This window comes from Cyprinus carpio, chromosome B8 (genome assembly GCF_018340385.1).
Source record: "Cyprinus carpio isolate SPL01 chromosome B8, ASM1834038v1, whole genome shotgun sequence".
In the NCBI taxonomy this organism is placed as follows: Eukaryota; Metazoa; Chordata; class Actinopteri; order Cypriniformes; family Cyprinidae; genus Cyprinus; species Cyprinus carpio.
This window is the reverse complement of record NC_056604.1, coordinates 22,081,328-22,106,096: the sequence shown is the minus strand read 5'-3', so window position 1 is coordinate 22,106,096 and position 24,769 is coordinate 22,081,328. Positions and strand designations below refer to the sequence as shown.

General features: G+C 35.5%; 1 protein-coding gene across 2 annotated transcripts in view; it reads right to left on the bottom strand.

The window, feature by feature from the left end:
- The window catches only part of grk5l (G protein-coupled receptor kinase 5 like), a 55,237-nt gene that overhangs the window by 16,628 nt on the left and 13,840 nt on the right, over positions 1-24,769 (bottom strand). For both annotated transcript variants that reach the window (XM_042730132.1, XM_042730131.1), the window contains exons 2-3: positions 3,496-3,591; positions 1,447-1,559 (exon numbers count right to left, since the gene is read on the bottom strand). In XM_042730132.1, the coding sequence (XP_042586066.1) occupies positions 1,447-1,559; positions 3,496-3,591 (209 nt within the window). The remainder of the gene's footprint in view (positions 1-1,446; positions 1,560-3,495; positions 3,592-24,769) is intronic.

The following is a 24,769-nucleotide window of genomic DNA, read 5'->3' as shown; positions in this document are numbered from 1 at the left end:
ACAAAGTCTGTCAAGGGGAACACTTGGGCCATATTTCACCCTAAAATCAAAAGAAATTGCGAAATAGAGTTTGTTTGTAGCTCTTTTCATTTTCACTATTTATCTAGTTGTAGTTTGGTGTTGAGTAATGATCTTTTTGTTTTTTAACAATGTTTTTTTTTTGTTATGTAATGAGATCTATTTTGTTTTCAGTAATGCAAACCATTCTGTTTGCACACAATGTTTTTTTTTGTAATAAAATCTTTTAGGAGATTTTTTTTTTTTTTTAAAGCAAGGATGTTTTAAATTTGATAAAAAGAGCTAGAACAAATAATATCATTAAATTGATAAAAAGTGACAAAGATGTTTGAAATGTTACAAAAGATTTTGATTCCAAATAAATATTATTGTTTTTTTTATTTATGAAGCAGCACTGCTGTTTTCAACATTTATAAAAATGGGGAATAGAAATGTTTCTTGAGCAGCAAATCAGCATGTCAGAATGATTTCTGAAGGATCATGTGACACTGAAGACTGAAGTAAGGATGCTAAAAATACAGCTTTGCATCACAGGAATAAATTATATTTTCAAATAGAAAACAGCTACTTTAAAATTGTAATAATTTTTCTAAATATTACTGTTTTTGCTGTAATTGGATAAAATAATTGCAGCCATTCAGAAAATACTTTTGAATAATTTTTTGGCACTACAGCAATAAGAATTTTGGGGTCCTATTTTCTAGTGGCTCTAAAATACACTTTGTCTACTTCAAGCAAAATATATTTCATTTTCTTGACTTTTAATTTTAAGGTGAAATATGACTTGACAGTCTCCATGAGATTCACACTGAAGTAAATTATCCAAACAAGGAACTATAATTATGAATACTGAAATAATTGGTCCTATGCACCTTTAATGACAGATACTGTTCCTAAAATAACACCTAATAAAATCCCACACATGATTACTACAAAAATGTACAATTTACACATACCATCGTGGCATTTTCCCTTCATTATCTACAAATTTTCCGCTCTTATTTCATTAGCTGTAACACTGTAACCCAGGCACGATTATGGTGCTTTTATGTTAAGGACATTTTTGTTTTATTTTATTTGACTTTCAAATGACATTTACGTTCTTCCCTGAAACACATCAATACAGCTTCCCTATTCACTTACACAGCTATACCGTACAAAGGGTTTTTGTTAAAATAAGAAGAACGTTCCAAGACACCATAAACAAGATAAACACCTTTTCCCAGTCCTAAAACACACAAATATGCTGCCCTATGTTTTATGATGGTGACTCCCTGTCATGGGTTCAGGTTCCCGGGTTCAGACTGTTTGGGGTCTATAGGGGAATTGGAGGGACCAGACATTGGCCTGGCCAAGCTGTTTGGGCAACCCTAAATAAATTCAGGTGAATTGAGTGCTGGAGAGGTGTGCATGTGTGCGCAGACGTACCATGGCGTCCAGGAGTTGGATGCATCTCTGCAGCTCTGGTCGGGTCTCACAGTAGAGGCGGAACAGAAGTCCCCCGATGGGCTGCTTGTCACACAGGCTGAAGTAGTCCCGCTCTGAGACACAAAACAACAGGTAAAACTTTACAAAAAAGTACTGTGGTGATACAGTGATACTTTATTAGGCCACTATATTAGGTACACCTTGCTAGTAGCAGGTTGCATGTACATCTGCCTTAATTCTAGGTGGCATGGATTCAACCATGTGCTACAGACATTACTAAGAGATTATGTTTCATATTGACATTAGAGCATCACACAGTTGCTGCAGATTTGTCGGCTGCACATCCATGATGCAAATCTCCTGTTCCACCATATGCCAAAGCTGCTCTTTTGGATTGAGATCTGGTGACTGGGGAGGACATTTGAGTTTAGTTATCACATTGTCATGTTCAAGAAACCAGTTTGAGATGATTTGAGCTTTGGTACATTATCCTGCTGGAAGTTGCATCACACGATGGGCACACTGTGGTCATAAAGGGATGAAAATGTTTAAAAACAGTATTCAGCTACACTGTGGTGTTTAAAAATTGTCAGGTTGGTACTAAGGGGCCTAAAGTTTGCTCACACCATTACATCAGCAGCAGCCTGAACTATGAAGGCAGGATGGATCCATGCTTTCATGTCGTTCATGCCAAATTCTGACCCTAGCATCTGAACATTGCAGCAAAAACCAAGACTCATCAGACCAGGCAAACTTTCTCCAATCTTCTGTTGTATTTTGGTGATCCTGTGTCGACTGTAGCCTCAGTTTTATTTTCTCAGCTGGCAGGAGTGGCACCCGGTGTGGTCTTCAGCTGTTGTAGCCCATCTGTTGTGTGTTCAGAGATGCTCTTCAGCAAACCTTGGCTGTAATGAGTGGTTATTTGAGTTACTGTTGCCTTTCTATAAGCTCAGAACCAGTCTAGCCATTCTCCTCTGACCTTCTGGCACCAACAAGGTATTTTCATTCACAGAACTGACACTCACTGCGCTTTCTCCAATAGTCAGTAATACAGACCCTCTCATCTCCCTATAGTAAGACCATCTCTGGTTGAACAGGTGTACCTAATAAAGTGGCCAGTCAGTTTATATAGCATGAGGTTAATAGAAAGGGACATACTTTTAAAGAAAAAAAAAAAAAAGATAATTCCATCATTTACTCAACCTCATGTCTTTACAAAACCTGTATTATAGAATAGAAAAGAAGGTAATTTGTTCATACAATGAAAGCCAGTAGGGACCAACGCTGTTTTGAATACCACTGGCTTTCATTATAGGCACAAAAACAGTTTTTCAAAACACCTTATGCAGAAGAAATAAGTCATACAGGTTTGGAGTGCTATGAACGGGAGTAATACACAACAGTTGCTAATAAAAAGAAATATTTCTTGAGCATCAAGTCATCATATTAGAATGATTTCTAAAGAATCATGTGACAATGCTGAAAAATGATCTCTGCATCACAAGAATAAATGACATTTTGAAATGTATTTAAATGACGGCTTCATATTTTAGCATTGTAAATATATTTCACAATTTTACTTGTTTAACTGTATTTCAGAACCATTAAAAATCTTAAAAACTATTGGAAAGAATTGGTGTGTATTCTATAAATGTTAAATAAAGTTTGAAAACTGTTGCTGGGGTGACAATGAAATTAAAAAAGTTGGATAACAGTCACTCTTCTTCTGTTGCTCAAGGGATTGTGTGCAATATTAGACCAAACAGCATGCAAGGAAACATTTTGCAACTCCACTGGGACAAGTATGGCATCCAGGCACCTCTGACATACTACTTTCAACTTAATGTAATTTGGTATGTGCCAATTCTACATTTCTCAGACTGTAAGCAAACTGGGATTAAGCCAATGACAATGTAAACTCCGAGACAGCTAAACAATGGTGAACAGCGAAGTGACATCACACTTGGCCAGAACAACAGCACAGCTGACAAAGGGCATGAAAATGACAGGAAGTGTATAAACAAGTCACACAAAGTGTTGATACATTACCAATGGTTTTGCTCAACTCTGTGCACTGACTGATATGAGGGAAACGAAGGATCTCCCTCCATTTTTTACTTCTTCCTTTCCGTTTTCCTCCTCCACCTAGACAGAAAAAAGACAAAAGTAGCAATTAAAACGATTTCCAGAAAATATCAAGACAAATTGTATCCTTAATAACATAGGAAAAACATTTATCAGTAATAGAATATTGCACTTTCCACAAATCCCGAAGAAATAAAATACATCTTCTGGTGACTTTGAACATGTGCAATGTAATAACTCATGTCAGCATCTGGTCTCTCAGGCTGAGAGTAAGTAAGCTGTAGTTAAAACGAGAGTGTCACTTCTGACGTCAGCGCAGGTCAAAAATATGCATTCCCTCCCAAGAGAAAAGCAGAGCTTTTACAGCAAACCATGTCGTGCTCTGCAATAACTGTTTGTCTTATGAAGCATTCAAACTTATACGGGCCAATAAAACAGAGCTGCTTCTGCTACTCATTCATTAGTTACAAAAGTGCTCTTTATCGCTTCTTTCACTCCGGAGGATTTGAATTCAAGAAGAATACAGGGGAATGGGAACATGGAGCTCTTAGCCATTGACCATTCCAGCATTGTGAATAAAGCTGAATGTCTCCAAACACAAACAGTCAGGGTAGTGAAAGCCCAAGACTGGTTCTTAAAGACATTCATCTCACGTACCTGACAGGCCTCGCTAATTAGGAGCCACTGGGTTATGAGACGCCACAAATCAAAGCTTTTCCCACCAAACGGCAGGACTGTTAAAGTGATGTTAGCACTAGCCAGATTCAGCCGCCTTGAATAAATATGAGAGGAATGTTACAGTAAATCGTTCAGACCTGGCAGGGTGATTTCTGTGTCTAGATTTACAATTTTCAAGAGCAACGAACTATAACATCAAAATAACTAGTGGAATATTTCTCTAGTTACTTATTCAACCGTTAACTCGTATCTTTTTCCTGTTCACATTCCCTTTAAATCTTATTTTTATGCAGGAAATTTTAGTATATGCTCCTGCAAGTCACTGGCCATAAATACAAATCAAGTGTGGCATTTTGGGACAGGGCTCACATTTAACTATGACACTTTTGGCTCAGTGGACTTTCAGGGAATAAATACTTCTCACACTGTATTACAGGGCAATTATGTCATTTTTCTAAACTGTATATTTGGAAACTAATTTTTTTTTTTTTTATCAAATGGCCAACTTGTTTGTCTTGCATAGGTTCATTTTATAGTAAGTGCAATCCTATTACAACTAAATACTTTCACATTTTTCACATCATTTGACAAAATTATGGCTCAATTTGAAATGACACACATTAAGAAAGAAATATTCTGCTTGAAAGTGATATTTACATAGATTTTTATTAGTTTTCTTTGTTCATCACGCCTCATTTTCATTTCAAGCCCTTCATTTACAATCCTTAGTAAACAAGCAGACAGACAGAAAAAACTGTTGGTATGGACTAATCAAATTAGTCAAATTTATGCTAAATTTCGCAGAAAAAAAAATGTCCATTGTCTATTGTCAATAGTGATGTATGAAGCACATCTCACACAAAACACTTTCAAACTAAGCAGCTTTCTGTTGGTCAACAGGGCAAATCTGTGTGACCAACTTGAACCTGATGCAAATCTACACTGGAAATGTTTCACCCTTAAGGGCCGTACACACCGGGACGAATATCGGCGCGCGTTATTCGCCAGCGTTTTTCAACGCGTTTTTTGTGTTCACACCCAAGCGATTTTCGCTGATGATGAGCCGAGTGAACATGCAAATTCATTCCCTGACATTAGATGGCGCTTAATGTAAAACAGAAATACTAGAAATACTAGTTCTCTTTTATCAAGATTTTTGTAATCGCTGTCGCGTTCGTCATATAGTTCTTTGTGTTCCGACGCCAATGAGACCAGCAACTCTACATTCATCTTGCCTTGCATCTTCTTCGTCTTATTTCTTCCCGGCAGTGTAGACGCTACTTGGCGTATACCTTCTTGGCCGTTACGTATGTGTGCTCAGCAAGACAGTTTTGTGTTTGAGCGCCCCCAAGTTGTGTTTGACTGTAACTTCAGAAGCTCCAGACACGTGTGCAAAAGCGCCATTCTCATTGGTCGTATAGTTTTTGACGCGGTGCGTCAAACCAAAAAAACGAACCCGAGGCGTTTTTTAAAAAATGACGCTTTTACGTGTGGTGTTTTCGCGTCGGTGTGCACACTCACATTGGCGCCCTTTGTTTAGTCACGAGGCGTTAAACGTCGGCGAATATCGCGCGCGAAATTCTTCCCGGTGTGAACAGGCCTTTAAGCGGAATTCCCAATTGCATGGATTCCTATTAAAATGACTGGATTTCGCCCAAGAAAATTTGTAGAACAAAGGTAAATGTGACCGCACATTAAGTTTGTAATTTGCATTTAATTGACATAAATCTTTTTCACGATCAGCACTGAAAGACTGTGTTGATTTCCCTCTGTGTTTGCATCATCATGGTTTTTAAAATGTGTAGTTTTATGATGGTTTTTACATATCTAAAAATTTAAAGTCAGAATTTGGGCCTTGGACAATAAAAACTACATAAAAGCCATGTGAAAAGTAGTGAATATAAATGCGGGCAAGGCAAAAAGTTTCCAAGCCAGTTTTAATATGACAATCCCATAACACACACACAAAAAAAGTTGGTTAAATTTGTTAGTTTTAATAGAAACCAATCCATGGGCTATAAATGCCAAGACACGACAATGTTTTTCATTTTACAAACCTTCAGACTGCAGCAGAAACCAAAAACGCTGTGTTGAGGTCTACATTAGGAAAGGACAGAAAAGATCGCAGGCCATCCGCAACAAACGCAATGATCTGATCTTGTGAAATGCACCATTTGCCAAAAACCTGCTGGTTACATAATCCTCGATGCGTGTCTGTTACAGATTTAGAGGAATGTGATGGCAGGAGTAATGGTGACCATATTGCCACAGAAAAAAAACAGATGCCAATCAAAGCAGGGAGGAATGTTTGTTTTACATCATCCTGCCAGTGGTCCGTTCGAGTCAGAGCATGCATTACAGGCCGGCTCGAGTCAATGCATCAAACAACGTAAAACACCTGGAAGAAAGTGGGTCAGAAAACGGAGATGTAATTAACCTCCTTCCTTTCAGTTCATCTCAGAGCCAACTAGAAGAGTCAGATCGACTGAGAAGGTCAGAAGGCTCGCCGCTCACTCATCCGAGTAATATAAACAAGAATCGAACTTTCTGAGAATGACATTTAGAGAGCTTGATGGAGCTCTTGCCGATTAGTACAGCTGGAAAAGCGAAGATAAAGCACAGCCCTTATGACTGCAGCGGGATGGGGATCCGGTCTTAATATTTGGAGACGTTTAGGTGGATGCCAGGCGTATGCAGCTTTATGTAAATGTACTGTACATATACGCTCAACTAAAGAAAACTCTAAACTTGAAGCCAACAGACGGCATCAGATTAAAGAAACTGTAGCAACCATGTACGTTTTTAGAAATTATTGGGAGCATGGGAGAAATCTCCAGTGTTTTCTATAGCAGAACAATTGACAGCTGAATTTTCAGCATCATTACTCCAGTCTTTGCATGTGTAAATGTGTATATATATATATATTTATTAGGGCTGCACGATTATGACAACCATAACTGTCGATTATTCCCTTGAAATTATAATTACGATTATCACAATTTACATTGAATGATGTTTACACCATTGTTTGATGCAACTGCATGCCGTGTTTTTATATAAAATTAAACAAGCTAAAAACACTAACTGAAAAACATTTAGTGCTTTTCTATAGTATTAAGCCTCAATGTCAACTATACATTTGATTGGTTTCTTCTTTAAATTATAAGTAAAAGTAAAATATGTAAGTTAAAAATATGAATGGTGTTATAATGTTATACTAAAACTAAAATTAAAACAATGGAAAAACCCTTGAGATAACATTTAGAAAGAAAAAAAAACGCATCTTAAGCACTTAGAATAACATGTGGAATAAGTGGACTTATAAGTGACGATTACGTAATTGTGGCATCCATAATTGTAATTGCGATTAGAAATTTGATTAATTGTGCAGCCCTATATATTTATGTTATACAGTACACACAATTTACATTAGCAATACAACTTCCAACCAATCTCCTTACCTTTAAATTAATTTAACAAAAAAAAAAAATAATTAAAAATAAAAAACTTTATAGCTTCTGATCACACTGCAATAAGTGATTTTCTTCCTCAGTATTTTTGTCTTGTTTTCCAGTGCAAAAAGATCCTTACATTAAGATATATTTAATTGAGAAGCAGAAGAAGAAGTTTTCTGTGAAACTGATCAAAGTGAAGCGAGTTTATGATTAAAAAAAGAACAAATATCTGCCAGCGGTCTCCAAAAAATCAACTTGATTCAAATGCATTAAGTAATTTTTACACACCATTGACATATTTGTTCTTATTTTATATGCAAATTAAAATTCTCAGAAAACAAGACTTAATTTCTTCATTTTGCATCTCATGTAAATGTATCATGATTTAAGGATGTTTAGGTATTTGTACCAGAAGCAAGGCATGCAACTTGTAATACGATGACTTTGAATCTTAGACTTTCTGCTCTGATTTAAAATTGTGAATTAATAGTTTAAGACCTTTTTAAGACCTGCAGAAACTCTGAATAACAAACCCCACAGTTGAATATTTCATCCTTATCATTAGTGATGACTACAGAACTACTCCTCAAAAGTCAACAGGTCTCTCTCACACACACACACACACACAAACTCACACGTTTTACAGACACACAAACACAAAGGTCTCTCTCACACACACACTTACACACACACACACACACAAACACCTAGGCTGAAAACAGTGTTATGAAGGATCCCAGCATTTGGCATTTACGAGTGCTTGGCAAACTCACTGTGTGTCGACACATTTAGTTGTTATCAGTATCAAAGTGAGTGAGGATTCAGTCCAGGAATTCATGGCATGAAATACTTTGGGCCACGGCACGGTCAGGCGCATGTGTGTGTGTGTGTGCGTATCTTCATTTAGGAACAGCAAGCACCCTTTTCATATTGTGACTGGCATGCCTTTATCAGTTTCCCAAAACCAGCTTAAGTCAGACTTTACAACATTTCTTCTAAAAAAAATGGTTTCCTGTAGGTCTCAACAAATGACTGTATTATATTCAACAGAAGTTTAATATCTTAAACTATGTCCCATGGTGGCTAGCCAGCAGGATTTGTGTGTTTTGAGAAGCTCCTGTGAATTGCCAAAAGTTGTACTAGGATGTGCTGGATGTCAGACTAATTCATAATGTTCAATAAAATCTGAAAACAAAGAGGTGGGTTTTAACATGGCCGGTCTGGACAGTGTTGGGATAAGCGATTGTCAAACACTGTTTTTAAAAAATAAAGCATTTCTTATGTTCACCAATGCTACATTAAAAAAAAAATTAAATGGTAATATTGTTAAACATTATTTCAAATTAATACAACAGTTTTCTAGGTGAATACATTGTAAATGTATTTTATTCCTGTAACACAATGCTGAATTATCAGCATCATTACTCCAGTCTTCAGTGTCACATGATTTTCAGAAAAAATTCTAATATGCTGATTTGCTGCTCAAGAAACATTTATTTTCAACAACTATTTTATTTTTTGCAAATAATTTTGTGCTGTTTAATATTTTTGTGATGCTTAATATTTTTATTAATTTTATTACTCTTATTATTTATTTTGTAATAAAAACTTTTGCAACATTATGTCTTTACTGTCACTTTTGACCAATTTAATGCATCCTTGATGAACAAAATTAGTTCAGAGCAAACATCTTTCTGACCCCAAACTTATATGTACAGTATATATATACACACATACTATATAATTCTAAATGGTTTTCACAAAGCTCAAATATCAAATAGTTTTAGGCTGCTTTTAATTTATGGATTTTGTGACTTCACCACTATTATTTTTGGACTATTATTGGTAACATTTGTCTGTCAATGAATTTTGACAGTTAAAATAGCCATCACAATCTGGACAGCATTTATAGAAAATCCTGGCTGATCAATACTAAAACACACAGCATATAAAGAATGACAGGAAATCAATTTTGTGTCCTTACACATACACACACACACACACACAATAGTGTTTCATGTCAGGGACTGGCTTGTTAAAAACAAGAGGCCATATTAGTAAGCCTGCTTAATTTGTTCCACAAGACTCTGACTACACCCTTTTGTTTCATGTCCGTTTTATGGATGTGATCTAATGTGCATGATATAAAAATATGCTTGACGGTCTGTCGTGCATCTGTCAGAGACACGGCAGGCACACACCCCGCATGACGGCAACATCTCGTCATTTACTCCAATGCTCTTTTACTGTTGAGGATTGTTTTACTCGGTGATTCAGAGGTTTAAGTCTTTAGAAAGCAAATTAGCTACAGTTAAATGCGGATTATATAACAATTCAAATAATGGGAAGCAGAGTTGTTATAGGAATGACAACTGTAAAATAAAACAATACAATAAATTGAAGAACCTGTTCAAGTAATTACGCTCACTCGTCTGTGAGCATCATATAAGGATGTTTATTGACCACAGTCCACAAACTGAAGCACAACCCTTTTTACAACATCATTTTACACCTCCTCAATATGTAAAATCCAAGCTGCTGAAATTTCAGTGCAGTTTCAACTTCAAAATATTCACAGAATCCACAGCAGCTTTTATAGTTGAATTTCTTTGTATATTTCACATAATGTAAAACCGTCTTAAATTACGCTATGGAGCGATTCTGTGGAGTTTCAGCACTTGCTGCACTTCAACTTCACACATTTTCTTGATCTTGTGGGTTCAGTGTCTGTTTTCTTTTTCTGTATCCAGAGTGCTAGTGTTTTAGTTGGTGGTCTGTGAGACTATAACAGGTATTGACTTGACAGACATGGTGTCATGGAAAAACGAGTAGCTTAAGCGATCGCATGCAACACCCAGTCTGTATTCAACATCAGTTGAGGTTCTAAACTTAGTAATGAACTGATAATGGATTGTGATCGGTTATTAACCTTGATAACCTTAAAGTGATACTCCACCCCAAAATGAAAATGTTGTCATTAATCACTTACCCCCATGTCGTTCCAAACTTCGTTTGTCTTCGGAACACAATTTAATATATTTTGGATAAAAACCGGGGAGGCTTGTGACTGTCCCATTGACTGCCAAGTCACTTACACTGTCAAGGTCCAAAAAAGTATGAAAGACATCGTCAGAATAGTCCATCTGCCATCAGTGATTCAACCATAATGTTATGGAGCGACGAGAATACTTTTTGTATGCGAAGAAATCAAAAATAACAACATTATTCAACAATTCATCTCCTCTGTGTCTTTCCACATCACCGTAGCACCATTCTGGGGAATATCCGTTGAATATAAGCAGCGTATGCTCTTTTGTGTCAGCCACGCCACAAGGTTGCGCTGTTTTCTTTTAAATCACGTAGAAAACGTATCCTTGTTTCGCAGCTGACACAGAAGAGCTTAAGCTGTCTGTGTACAGCTAAGATTCTCCAAAATGGCTCTACACTGATTTGACACTGTTATTTATTTGGCAGTCTATGGGACAGTCACAAGCCTCCTGGTTTTCATCCAAAATATCTTAAATTGTGTTCCGAAGATGAACCAATTTACAGCTTTTACAGGTTTGGAATAGGGTCACCCCCACGCAATGGGGGTAGTGAAAATTAACGACGCTTTTACAGGTTTGGAACGACATGGGGGTAAGTGAATAACGACAAAAATTTCATTTTGGGGTGGAGTAACCCTTAGTTCATCCAAACAGAAAAAAAAACAAACAAAAAAATATGTCATGCTATTATAAACCAAAAAAAAACAAACAAAAAAATATGTATTTATAATAGCAGACATATTTTTGACCAATGACATATTTTTTTGTTTGTTTTTTTTTCTGTTTAAAAAATGAATTTGCATGGCATATGTACAATTATTCACAAACATTAAACGAATCATGACTGCTTGCAAAACTCCGAGTGAATTTAACGCCTGCCAATGGCTGTCATCAGCAATCACTTTTTTCAGAAGCACATAAAGCATGTAAAGGGTGTGACTGACTGCACTTTTATCATGACAGGGTCGGTTAGAAGAGCTGCTTGAGAATTATGAAGGTGGTGATGCCTGACACGAGAGGAAAAAAAAACAAAAAAAGAGACCAGCCCCACCCAGTTTCACTTTCTGAGAACAAAACGGCACTTTTTGTGTGTAATACTTTACGGTGTGTGTGTGTGTGTGTGTGCGTACTATACCGGTGGCTAAATATACATGTGTAACTAAAGAGGAACCTGAGCACGCTTTGATTGACGAGAAATCTGCAGTGCTGCCATTTCCTTGTATGGTTATAGAGTCGATCTGTAGGGAGAGGTTTTTCAATGATGTTTCGTAGGCCAATCGCTACAACGGATATGGTGGAGGTTACCAAGCCGGGGACAGATAAAATGAATAAGGCCTACATACTGGAGAAAAAAAGCAACCCACAAAAAAAAAAAAAAAAATAAAATTTGTATTTTTTTGTATTCGTTATATGTTAATTGCTCATCTGTATGATTTTTTAAAGATAATTCTTTTTATAAGAAAAAATACAACAGCATATAGGTTTGAAATGACATGGATAATAAATAAAAAATAAATAAATTACAAAAAAATCTATTTATAAAAAGAATTAACATAAAATAACATTTAATATAATTATAATATAATATTATATTACTTATATTACAATTTATACAATATTTACTTGAACTAATTCAGTGTCGGCATAATATTGCTACATGCACTTCTAGATGCATTTTTAATGTGCAGGTAATATTGTAGGTCTTTATCTCTGACAGATTCTTTTTTCTTTTTTTTTTTTTTTCCGCCAAGCATGCTTTGCTGACTGCATTCTCTCGCTTAATCGTTCATCCACACTGACTGTTACCAGGTAAACCACATCCTGAGGAAGGGAACAAATTACATGAAAAAAACAGCAGGCCCGTATCAACCAGACAGACAAAAAACTGTACATGCACTGTATTGTTTGCGAAACATGAGGTAGCGTTAGCAGGTATATTTTTAAACCAGGGCCGTTTTTCTCTTAGAAGATAGGGGGATGACAAAACGAAGTAGAAGAGAAAAAAAAAACAATGACAGTATAAAAGCATAGGACGTCACATAAGTGTAAACTCTTCTGCCTCCTTTGAACTCAGTGTGTTCTCAGAGTCTGAGGGAGAAATACAGGTGTGAAAGTCTCAAGAGAGGAGGCGGTGCCTCCGTGGCGCTGTGATTGGCCGATTACTCCTACAGTATGACAGGGCTCACCAATCATGTTTGAAAAATGATCTGCAAATCGGTTTGAATAGGTGGAACTGGTGGAATAGTGATGGAAAGTCTGAGTCTTTCAGGCTGTTCTGCCGGTTTCGACTGCAATGACCAGGTCAAAAACAATTAACCAGTTAATATTCATCATCATGCAAAACCATGAAAAGATCTGTGAGGTTGTTTGGTGAATGTTAAAATAAAGCTGGCTTCCAAAACAAGAATTTTTTGAGGATCATATGATTTATTATGATCATTAATCATCAAATATGTATTTCTTCTTAATAAAAGTGAAACAACAGTTAAAGGGATAGTTCACCCAAAATTTTAATTTCTGTCAATATTTACTCACCCTCATGTGAGTTTGGCAATCAAACCATTGACTTCCTTAGTCAGCAACTGAGGGTGAACTATCACTTTAATAGTGACAAAGTAGGTATTTTTTTATTATTATTTTAAAGCATTTTTTAAAAAAACATTACTTTTTGACAGTGTATCAAACACATCAAAGTTCTTATATCTAGCATCTCTGGTGCTTGCAGCAGAAGTCTAACAGGAAACACTGGCAACATTCAGAAACACTATACCACAATAATAAACACTCTATGTCAGATCAACATCAGAAGCGCACATAAGGAAATCGGTGCATGATTCGTTAGCATGCACGCACTGACAATGACAAATACTTACTCATTAATGAAATGAAAGGTGATATGCATCACCAGTAAGCTGCATGCAAACACAGCAGTGAATGAAGAGAAAAAAATACTGCTCTCCTGATGTAAACATGTCAGTTTCTGGAAAAAAATTTTGCATTTACACCACAAAGTCAAATGGGCAAATGCAAAATATCAGTTGCACGTAATCATGCAAAAGACGAGGGTTTTAATTTGCAGTGCTTGTTTGAAACGGCATTCTTTCATTTTGCCTCAATGACAACTCCGCTTAAAAACTCATTAAAGCACCCACATGTGCACAACATGTTTTTAAGCATAATAAAGTGTGATAATGCTGGCTTTACAGACTAAGTGATTGCATTTTCTTGTTCACATGGTGGTAGGATGTGACATAATTAGCACTTCTTTGCAGTGTGATTTTCATGATTTCTGTTACACAGAAATATTTTCTTCAATTAATATTATTTTCTAAAAATCCACAGGCTAAAAGTACTCCACTTTTTGCCTGTGAGTTTTTTATAAATGAAAAATAAATAAAAGTTCAGTATATATATAATATATATCTATATACCGGATAGAGCGCTGATATTACTTTTATACCACACCACACACACACACCACACACACACACACACACACCCCATATATATATATATAATATATATATATATCTATACACCACACACACACACACACACACACACGTGTATGTATGTTGTATGTGTATATCTATTATATTATACTATATATCTAGATATATATATATATATATATACTAGATCTATAATACACACACATATATATATCCCCATATATATACACACATATATTATATACACATTCACACACACACTCACATATATATTTATACACAGTGAATAAACGACAAAATTTCATTTTGAAGGATCCCAGCCATTTGGCATTTACGGGTGTTTGGCAAACTCACTGGTGTGTGTCGACACATTTAGTGGTTATCAGTATCAAAGTGAGTGAGGATTCAAAGTCCCAGGAATTCATGGCATGAAATACTTTGGGCCAACGGCACGGTCAGGAGGCATGTGGTGTGTGTGTGTGCGTATCTTCATTTAGGAACAGCAAGCACCCTTTCATATTGTGACTGGCATGCCTTTATCAGTTTCCCAAAACCAGCTTAAGTCAGACTTTACAACATTTCTTCTCTAAAAAAAATGCGTTTCTGTAGGTCTCAACAAATGACTGTATTATATTCAACAGAAGTTTAATATCTTAAACTATGTCCCATGGTGGCTAGCCAGCAGGATTTGTGTGTTTGAGAAGCTCTGTGAATTGCCAAAAGTTGTACTAGGATGTGCTGGATGTCAGACTAATTCATAATGTTCAATAAAAATCTGAAAACAAAGAGGGGGGGTTTAACATGGCCGGTCGGACAGTGTTGGGATAAGCGATTGTCAAACACTGGTTTTTAAAAAAATAAAGCATTCTTATGTTCACCAATGCTACATTAAAAAAAAAAATTAAATGGTAATATTGTTTAAACATTATTTCAATAATACAACATTTTTTCTAGGTGAATACATTGTAAATGTAATTTATTCCTGTAACACAATGCTGAATTATCAGCATCATTACTCCAGTCTTCAGTGTTATTGTACATGATTTTAGTATGCTGATTTGCTGCTTAAAAAATTTTTTTTATTATGACAAGTGAAACGTGATTTGCTGCTCAAGAAACATTTATTTTCAACAACTATTATCAGTGTTGAAAAAACAGTGTGCTCAAGGGCTTAGCTATTTATAGAAACTCCTCCCATAATACTCTGGACCTCTTACAAGTCCAAGTCTTGTTAACCATAAGGCCAAGCATTTATTTGAAATAAAACTCTTTTACACAAAACATTTAATGTAAAAACGTTTGGCAACTGTCACTTTTGACCAATTTGCCAATTTAATGCATCCTTGATGTAACAAAATTAGTTCAGAGCAAACATCTTTCTGACCCCAAAACTTATATGTACAGTATATATATACACACATACATATATAATTCTAAATGGTTTTCACAAAGCTCAAATATCAAATAGTTTTTAGGCTGCTTTTAATTTATGGATTTTGTGACTTCACCACTATTATTTTTGGACTAGTATTGGTAACATTTGTCTGTCAATGAATTTCGACAGTTAAAATAGCCATCACAATCTGGACAGCATTTATAGAAAATCCTGGCTGATCAATACTAAAACACACAGCATATAAAGAATGACAGGAAATCAGTTTTGTGTCCTTACACATACACACACACACAATAGTGTTTCATGTCAGGGACTGGCTTGTTAAAAACAAGAGGCCATATTAGTAAGCCTGCTTAATTTGTTCCACAAGACTCTGACTACACCCTTTTGTTTCATGTCCGTTTTATGGATGTGATCTAATGTGCATGATATAAAAATATGCTTGACCGGTCTGTCGTGCATCTGTCAGAGACACGGCAGGCACACCCCGCATGACGGCAACATCTCGTCATTTACTCCAATGCTCTTTTACTGTTGAGGATTGTTTTACTTGGTGATTCAGAGGTTTAAGTCTTTAGAAAGCAAATTAGCTACAGTTAAATGCGGATTATATAACAATTCAAATAATGGGAAGCAGAGTTGTTATAGGAATGACAACTGTAAAATAAAACAATACAATAAATTGAAGAACCTGTTCAAGTAATTACGCTCACTCGTCTGTGAGCATCATATTAAGGATGTTTATTGACCACAGTCCACAAACTGAAGCACAACCCTTTTTACAACATCATTTTACACCTCCTCAGTATGTAAAATCCAAGCTGCTGAAATTTCAGTGCAGTTTCAACTTCAAAATATTCACAGAATCCACAGCAGCTTTTATAGTTGAATTTCTTTGTATATTTCACATAATGTAAAACCGTCTTAAATTACGCTATGGAGCGATTCTGTGGAGTTTCAGCACTTGCTGCACTTCAACTTCACACATTTTCTTGATCTTGTTGGGTTCAGTGTCTGTGTTTCTGTTTTTCTGTATCCAGAGTGCTAGTACACTTTCAAGTTGGTGAAAGACATCTGTGAGGGAGTCCTATACAACAGATTCAAACCATAATGACTTGACAGACATGTTGTATGGAAGAAAAACGAGTAGCATTATTAAGCGATCGCATGCTTTCCACCCCAGTCGTATTCAACATCAGTGTTGGTTCTAAACTTATGCTCTTTTGTGTCACTGATATGATGCGATTGTGATCGGTTATTAACCTTGATAACCTTAAAGTGATTCGCAGCACCCCAGAAATGAAAAGCTGTCTGTGTAAGCTAACTTCTCCCCCATGGTCGTTCCAACTTATTTTTGTCTCGGGACAACACAATTTAATATATTTTGGATAAAAACTTTTACGGGGAGGCTTGTGACTGTCCCATTTGACTGCCAAGTCACTTACCCCTGTCATCGGTCCAAAAATTTAGCTATGAAAAAGATTAGTTCGTCAGAACAGTCCAACAAAAATAAACCATCAGTGCTTATAATCCCATAATGGGGGGGGGAGCGACGTGGAATGGGGGTTGTGATGGGGTTTAAGAGCATGACAAAAATAACAACATTTTTCAACAATTGGATGACTAATTTTCCTCTGTGTCTTTCCACATCACCGTTAGCACCATTCTGGGGACTATCCGTTGATATTATTTAAGCAGCGTATGCTTCTTTTGTGTCAGCCACGCCACAAGGTTGCGCTTGTTTCTTTTTACAAATTAACGTAAACAAAAACTAATTTTATCCTTGTTTCGCAGGCTGAACACAGAAGAGCTTAAGCTGTCTAAAATGTGTAACAGCTAAGACTTCTCCAAATAATAATAAATAACAATGATTTGACACTGTACTTTTTATTGATTTGGCAGTCTATGGGACAGTCACAAGCCTCTTGGTTTCAAAATCATCCAAAATATCTTAAATTGTGTTCAACAAGTATGAACCAAGCTTTATACAGGTTTGGAAGCGACATGGGGGGTAAGTGATATAAACGATATACAAAAGATTTGGACATTTTTGGGGTGGAGTAAACCTTTAAGTTCTAAAAATAGTACCAAAATCATTTTGACATATCAAAAAGATCTTGGTGTTCATCCAAACAGAAAAAAAATACAAACTAAAAATATATAGTCATGATATATATATATACCCGGGGGTGGGGGGTCTCTATTTATAATAGCTGATTTATTTTTTTGCAATTTGTTCTTTTTTTCTGATAGGTAAAATTTGGATGAACTAATAAAAAATGAATTTGCATGGCATATGTACAATTATATCACAAACATTAAACGAATCATGACTGCTTGCAAAACTCCGAGTGAATTTAACGCCTGCCAATGGCTGTCATCAGCAATCACTTTTTTCAGAAGCACATAAAGCATGTAAAGGGTGTGACTGACTGCACTTTTATCATGACAGGGTCGGTTAGAAGAGCTGCTTGAGAATTATGAAGGTGTGATGCCTGACACGAGAGGAAAAAACAAAAAAGAGACCAGCCACAACCCAGTTTCACTTTCTGAGAACAAAACGGCACTTTTGTGTGTAATACTTACTGTGTGTGTGTGTGTGCGTACTATACCGGTGGCTAAATATACATGTGTAACTAAAGAGGAACCTGAGCACGCTTTGATTGACGAGAAATCTGCAGTGCTGCCATTTCCTTGTATGGTTATAGAGTTGATCTGTAGGGAGAGGTTTTTCAATGATGTTTCGTAGGCCAATCGCTACAACGGATATGGTGGAGGTTACCAAGCCGGACAGATAAAATGAATAAGGCCTACATACTGGAGAAAAAAGCAACCCAAAAATAAAATTTGTATTTTTTTGTTATTCGTTATATGTTAATTGCTCATCTGTATGATTTTTTAAAGATAATTCTTTTTATAAGAAAAAATACAACAGCATATAGGTTTGAAATGACATGGATAATAAAATAAAAAATAAATAAATTACAAAAAAAATCTATTTATAAAAAGAATTAACATAAAATAACATTTAATATAATTATAATATAATATTATATTACTTATATTACAATTTATACAATATTTACTTGAACTAATTCAGTGTCGGCATAATATTGCTAATGCACTTCTAGATGCATTTTTAATGTGCAGGAATATTGTAGGTCTTTATCTCTGACAGATTCTTCTTTTTTTTTTTTTTTTCCGCCAAGCATGCTTTTGCTGACTGCATTCTCTCGCTTAATCGTTCATCCACACTGACTGTTTACCAGTAAACCACATCCTGAGGAAGGGAACAAATTACATGAAAAAAACAGCAGGCCCGTATCAACCAGACAGACAAAAACTGTACATGCACTGTATTGTTGCGAACATGAGGTAGCAGGTATATTTTTAAACCAGGGCCGTTTTCTCTTAGAAGATAGGGGATGACAAAACGAAGTAGAAGAGAAAAAAAAAACAATGACAGTATATAAAAGCAATAGGACGTCACATAAGTGTAAAACTCTTCTGCCTCCTTTGAACTCAGTGTGTTCTCAGAGTCTGAAGGGAGAAATACAGGTGAAAAGTCTCAAGAGAGGAGGCGGTGCCTCCGTGGCGCTGTGATTGGCCGATTACTCCTACAGTATGACAGTGCTCACCAATCATGTTTGCAAATGATCTGCAAATCGGTTTGAATAGGTGGAACTGGTGGAATAGTGATGGAAAGTCTGAGTCTTTCAGGCTGTTTCTGCCGGTTCGACTGCAATGAACCAGGTCAAAAACAATTAACCAGTTAATATTCATCATCATGCAAAACCATGAAAAGATCTGTGAGGTTGTTTGGTGAATGTTAAAATAAAGCTGGCTTCCAAAACAAGCATTTACAGAGCATCCAATGACTTATGATCATTAATCATCAAATATGTATTTCTTCTTAATAAAAGTGAAACAACAGTTAAAGGGATAGTTCACCCAAAATTTTAATTTCTGTCAATATTTACTCACCCTCATGTGAGTTTGGCAATCAAACCATTGACTTCCTTAGTATTTTTTATTATGGAAGTCAGCAACTGAGGGTGAACTATCACTTTAATAGTGACAAAGTAGGTATTTTTTTATTATTATTTTAAAGCATTTTTTAAAAAACATTACTTTTTGACAGTGTATCAAACATCAAAGTCTTATATCTAGCATCTCTGGTGCTTGCAGCAGAAGTCTAACAGGAAACACTGGCAACATTCAGAAACACTATACCACAATAATAAACACTCTATGTCAGATCAACATCAGAAGGCGCACATAAGGAAATCGGTGCATGATTCGTTAGCATGCACGCACTGACAATGACAAATACTTAGTCATTAATGAAATGAAAGGTGATATGCATCACCAGTAAGCTGCATGCAAACGCAGCAGTGAATGAAGAGAAAAAAATACTGCTCTCCTGATGTAAACATGTCAGTTTCTGGAAAAAAATTTTGCATTTACACCACAAAGTCAAATGGGCAAAATGCAAATATCAGTTGCACGTAATCATGCAAAAGACGAGGGTTTTAATTTGCAGTGCTTGTTTGAAAGGCATTCTTTCATTTGCCTCAATGACAACTCCGCTTAAAAACTCATTAAAGCACCCAAATGTGCACAACATGTTTTTAAGCATAATAAAGTGTGATAATGTGGCTTTACAGACTAAGTGATTGCATTTCTTGTTCACATGGTGGTAGGATGTGACATAATTAGCACTTCTTTGCAGTGTGATTTTCATGATTTCTGTTACACAGAAATATTTTCTTCAATTAATATTATTTTCTAAAAATCCACAGGCTAAAAGTACTCCACTTTTTGCCTGTGAGTTTTTATAAATGAATAAATAAATAAAAGTTAAGTATATATATATATATATATATATATATATATATATATATATATATATATATATATATATATATATATATATATATATCTATATATATATATATACATATATAATATATATACAGATATGAGCTGATATTATTTTATACACACACATATATATATATATATATATATATATATATATATATATATATATATATATATATACACACACATTCACACACACACACTCACGTGTATATATATATATATATATATATATATATATATATATATATATATATATATATATATATATATATATATATATATATATATATATATACACATTCACACACACACTCACATATATATTTATACACACACACACATTTATATATGCATACACACACACACACACACACACACACACACACACACACACATATATATACACACACACACAGTACATTAACTTAGTGTGAACTATCCTTAAAATACATTTATAATATAAATGTATTTATAATGCATTTATATTAGATTTAAAATAAAATTGCCACAAAATGGCATGACATCATTAATAAATGAAAACAATAAAACACATTTTTAATTCATTCACAATGATTGCATGCCTGTTTGTGGCAAAATTTTATTTTAAATATATAAATGCATTATAAATATAATAATTACATTAAATATAATTAAAATATATAATAAACAAAAGCTATACATAAAATTGTTTGAAAAAGTAGCATATAGTAAAAGACAAAAAAAGTTGATATGAAATAGTATGACGAAGATGGCAAATGGTAAATGAACTGCATTTATATAGCGCTTTCAACAGACCCATGGCCATCCAAAGCGCTTTACAAGTTGCCTCACATTCCCCCATTCACTCACTCATTCATTCATACACCGACAGCAATGGTGTCAGCCATGCAAGGTGCCATCCAGCTCGTCGGGAGCAGCTGGGGTTGGGTGTCTTGCTCAAGGACACCTCGACACTTGGTCAGGTGGAGCCGGGGATTGAACCACCAACCTTCTGGTTTGTAGACAACCTACATGAACCACTGAGCCACTGCCGCCCCTAAGATGAGCCCTTTTTTGAATTATCACCCATAAATATGTATCAAAGGTTATGAAAGTGTTGAGATGCTCCATTCAGACGTTTGTGCACATTCACTTTCACCTTTTAACAATGAAGCTACAGTCACTGAGTTCACAGAGTCAGCAGACTTGGTTTGCAAAGCATAAACAGGCTTGTTCAAGACAAAAAAAAAAAAAATCCTAAGTGCAAGCATTAAACCAGCCTTCTATCGAATAGAGAGGATCTTCCCAGAAGACAAAAGAAAGTCTTTTTTATAGCTGTTTATACTCAAGATAATAGCATGCACGATAAAAAGAGATTGCTGTTTTACTTGGCTGTGCATGTTTAACAGAGTGTGGAGAACTTTTAAAATAATGTCAATCAATTAAAGAAGCCATTACGGTTAGAGGTAAAACATCACATTACTATATATACCACTGTTTCCTTAAGTGGTATTTAAAAAAATAAAACAAAGAAAACAAAAAAGCTAGTTTCTAGGTAGACCCTTTTAAGGGGTGGGTTGTGACATGGGTAAGAAATTAACCATGCACCGGGATAAAAATGCCCCAGATATTTGTCTACAGAAATGCTGTTGGTGCTCATGCTGGAGCCAGAGATCAGCTAGAGCTTCTACAAACCACTATCAAAAACTTGAGTTCCCATAATGACAAATACTGCATTACAGTCTCTTTTTAATTCACAACGTTTGAATATTTATTGTAGTGTCTTTATGGCATCACAAGCTGGTTGGAAGCATCTGGAACGAGCTGGAACAAAAACTTTACAAAAAAGCAATGGTTTCACACAATGTCAAATGTGTGGAATGTCACAATGTCACAAATGAAAGCATACATGAAGAACTTATTTAACATCCTGATTTGATTCAGCACAAGCTGCTGCTTTAATGCAACAGTCAAAATACAAAGAAGCATTTACATCAACATGACGGCAGCCAAAATCTAACATTTCTTTTTATTAGATTTGATAGGTAGAATTATTAGTAGTTAAAATTGTGAACTTAGAAAAAAAAAATAATAATATGACATGCACTACCGTCTTCTTTGTTGGAAGAAATGAACACTATTATTCAGCAATGATGCATTAAATTGATCAAGTGACATTGAAGACTGGAGTAGCGATGCTGAAAATTCAGCTCTGCATCACAGGAATAAATTACATTATAACATATATTGAAATAGAAAACAGTTATTTTAAATTGTAAAAAATATTTCACAATATTATTTTTTACTGTGTTTTTGATCAAATAAACGCAGCCTTTGTGGGCATATAAGACTTCTTGGCTAGGAAAAAAAATGCACTTGAAAATCAATTCCAGGGCCAAATATTGTCTATCAATAAAAAAATAAATTTCTGAAGGTTGTGACCATATATAGAATGATTTTACACCAGCAAATTTTAAAGTATGTGATAATAAACAGAGTGAAATTACGTTAAAGCCATGGCTTTGTTAGGTTTCATATCAGTCCAAGTCATCGTAAGTGAGAACACACAACTGGTTTCAAAAGACGTCCTACATGTTAGAAACTAACGAACAAAACCTCGCACAGCTGGTGTTTATTTAACTCGGCTTTACCACGGCCCAGACTACTAACGGTAGCCAACACAGTCTGGCTACAGAAAATAAAAGTCACCCGACTACCTGTGTTAAGTGAAAACAAACCTGCTCTATACATAGCTGGTCTTCTAGTCCATGTGCTTATGTGTTTAAGGGCTTCTCCAAGGTGTGGCCCCTCAAACTACAACAGAAGCCTTTGTGCCACAGGATGTAAAAAAAGTGCCGCCTTTTCCAAAAGGTGAAGGCCAGGACTATTGGAGGAAGAGGCCTTTTGTTGAAATGTTCCAGAGCGATGCGGTCATTTGTCTTTTTATTATCGCTTTAACGGCACTGGCTTCAAACAGCTTTTCAAAGAACTCAAGGAGTCATGACCAAGAGAAACTTAGCAATCAGGCCATGCTCACTTTGGCTCAACTCAACAGTGCTGGCTTTGTAAAAGAGTCATATAAAGTCTGGGCCGTTTAAAGGGACAGTTCGCCCCCAAATAAAAATGCTGTCATCATTAGCTCACCCTCATGTTGTTGCAAATATGTAGGAATTTCTTCACAAAAGCTGATTTTTGGAAAAATACCCTGGCCGCGCTGAGGTGAATGATGACCGTCGAGCTCCAAAAATGACAAAAAGCACCATAAAAGTGGTCTATATGAACTTCTGGAGTCATAACCATACAGCAAAATATACATTTTCAGTTACACTTTAGATTAGGGACCAATTCTCACTATTAACTAGTTGCTTATAAGCATGCATATTACTAGCATATTATGCATATTAGTAGCATAAGCGGTTTATTTACCTTATTCTGCACGACCATATTTTAGATCGCTTAAACCGTCCCAATACCTAAACTTAACCACCGTACTATTAATAAGCAGCAAATTAGGAGTTTGAGGCAAACTTTAAACTTTGTTGTCTATAACGTGTGAACATAAAACACATTTGAATAAAAACTACTTGAGTAAAGTTTGTGAACAAACTTTGAAGTTGGCTTGAGAAATCCTAGCCTGGAAGTTAGAAGCAGTTATAAAATTTTTGAGCTTTGTTTGTTTTTGTATTTAGATGTATTTTGATGGAATTTTGATGGAGTTTTTTTAGGTTTATCAGCATGTTGTTAGACTAACATAATGCTATACATACACACACACACACACACACACACACACACACACACACACACACATAAAATACTATATATAAAATACTTAAAGTGACAATAGCTGTATGAACAGATCAAAATGATTTTTTTTTTCTGCAGACGACTTACAGTAGAGTCATATGGGTTTGAAACCACATGAAGACTAGCCAGTTATGACTGAATTTTCCTTTTTGAGTCAATGATAGCCAAACATGAAACAGGATGTTTGTGGTAATCTCATGAATGCAAGTGGTGCATTGGTGGAAAGACTACACTTCTAACAGATTTACAAAGATAGCAAATATTTGTCGATACTGATCTTTGATATCAACAGCATCAGATTACAGAACAACAGGAAGACAGTTATTTAATCCACAGCTCATGTGTTATCAAACACTTTTTTTAGTGAAAGTTCAAGAACACTCAACATAAATAACTGAACAGCTTGGTCAAGGAAATTCAACAAGGCTTTCATTTGCACTGCTAAATCAAGCTTATTGTATTTGCATTAAAGAAGTGAACTCAGGCTTATCAGGACCAAAATATCATCTCTGTATCCGAGTATGCCTACATCCCTTC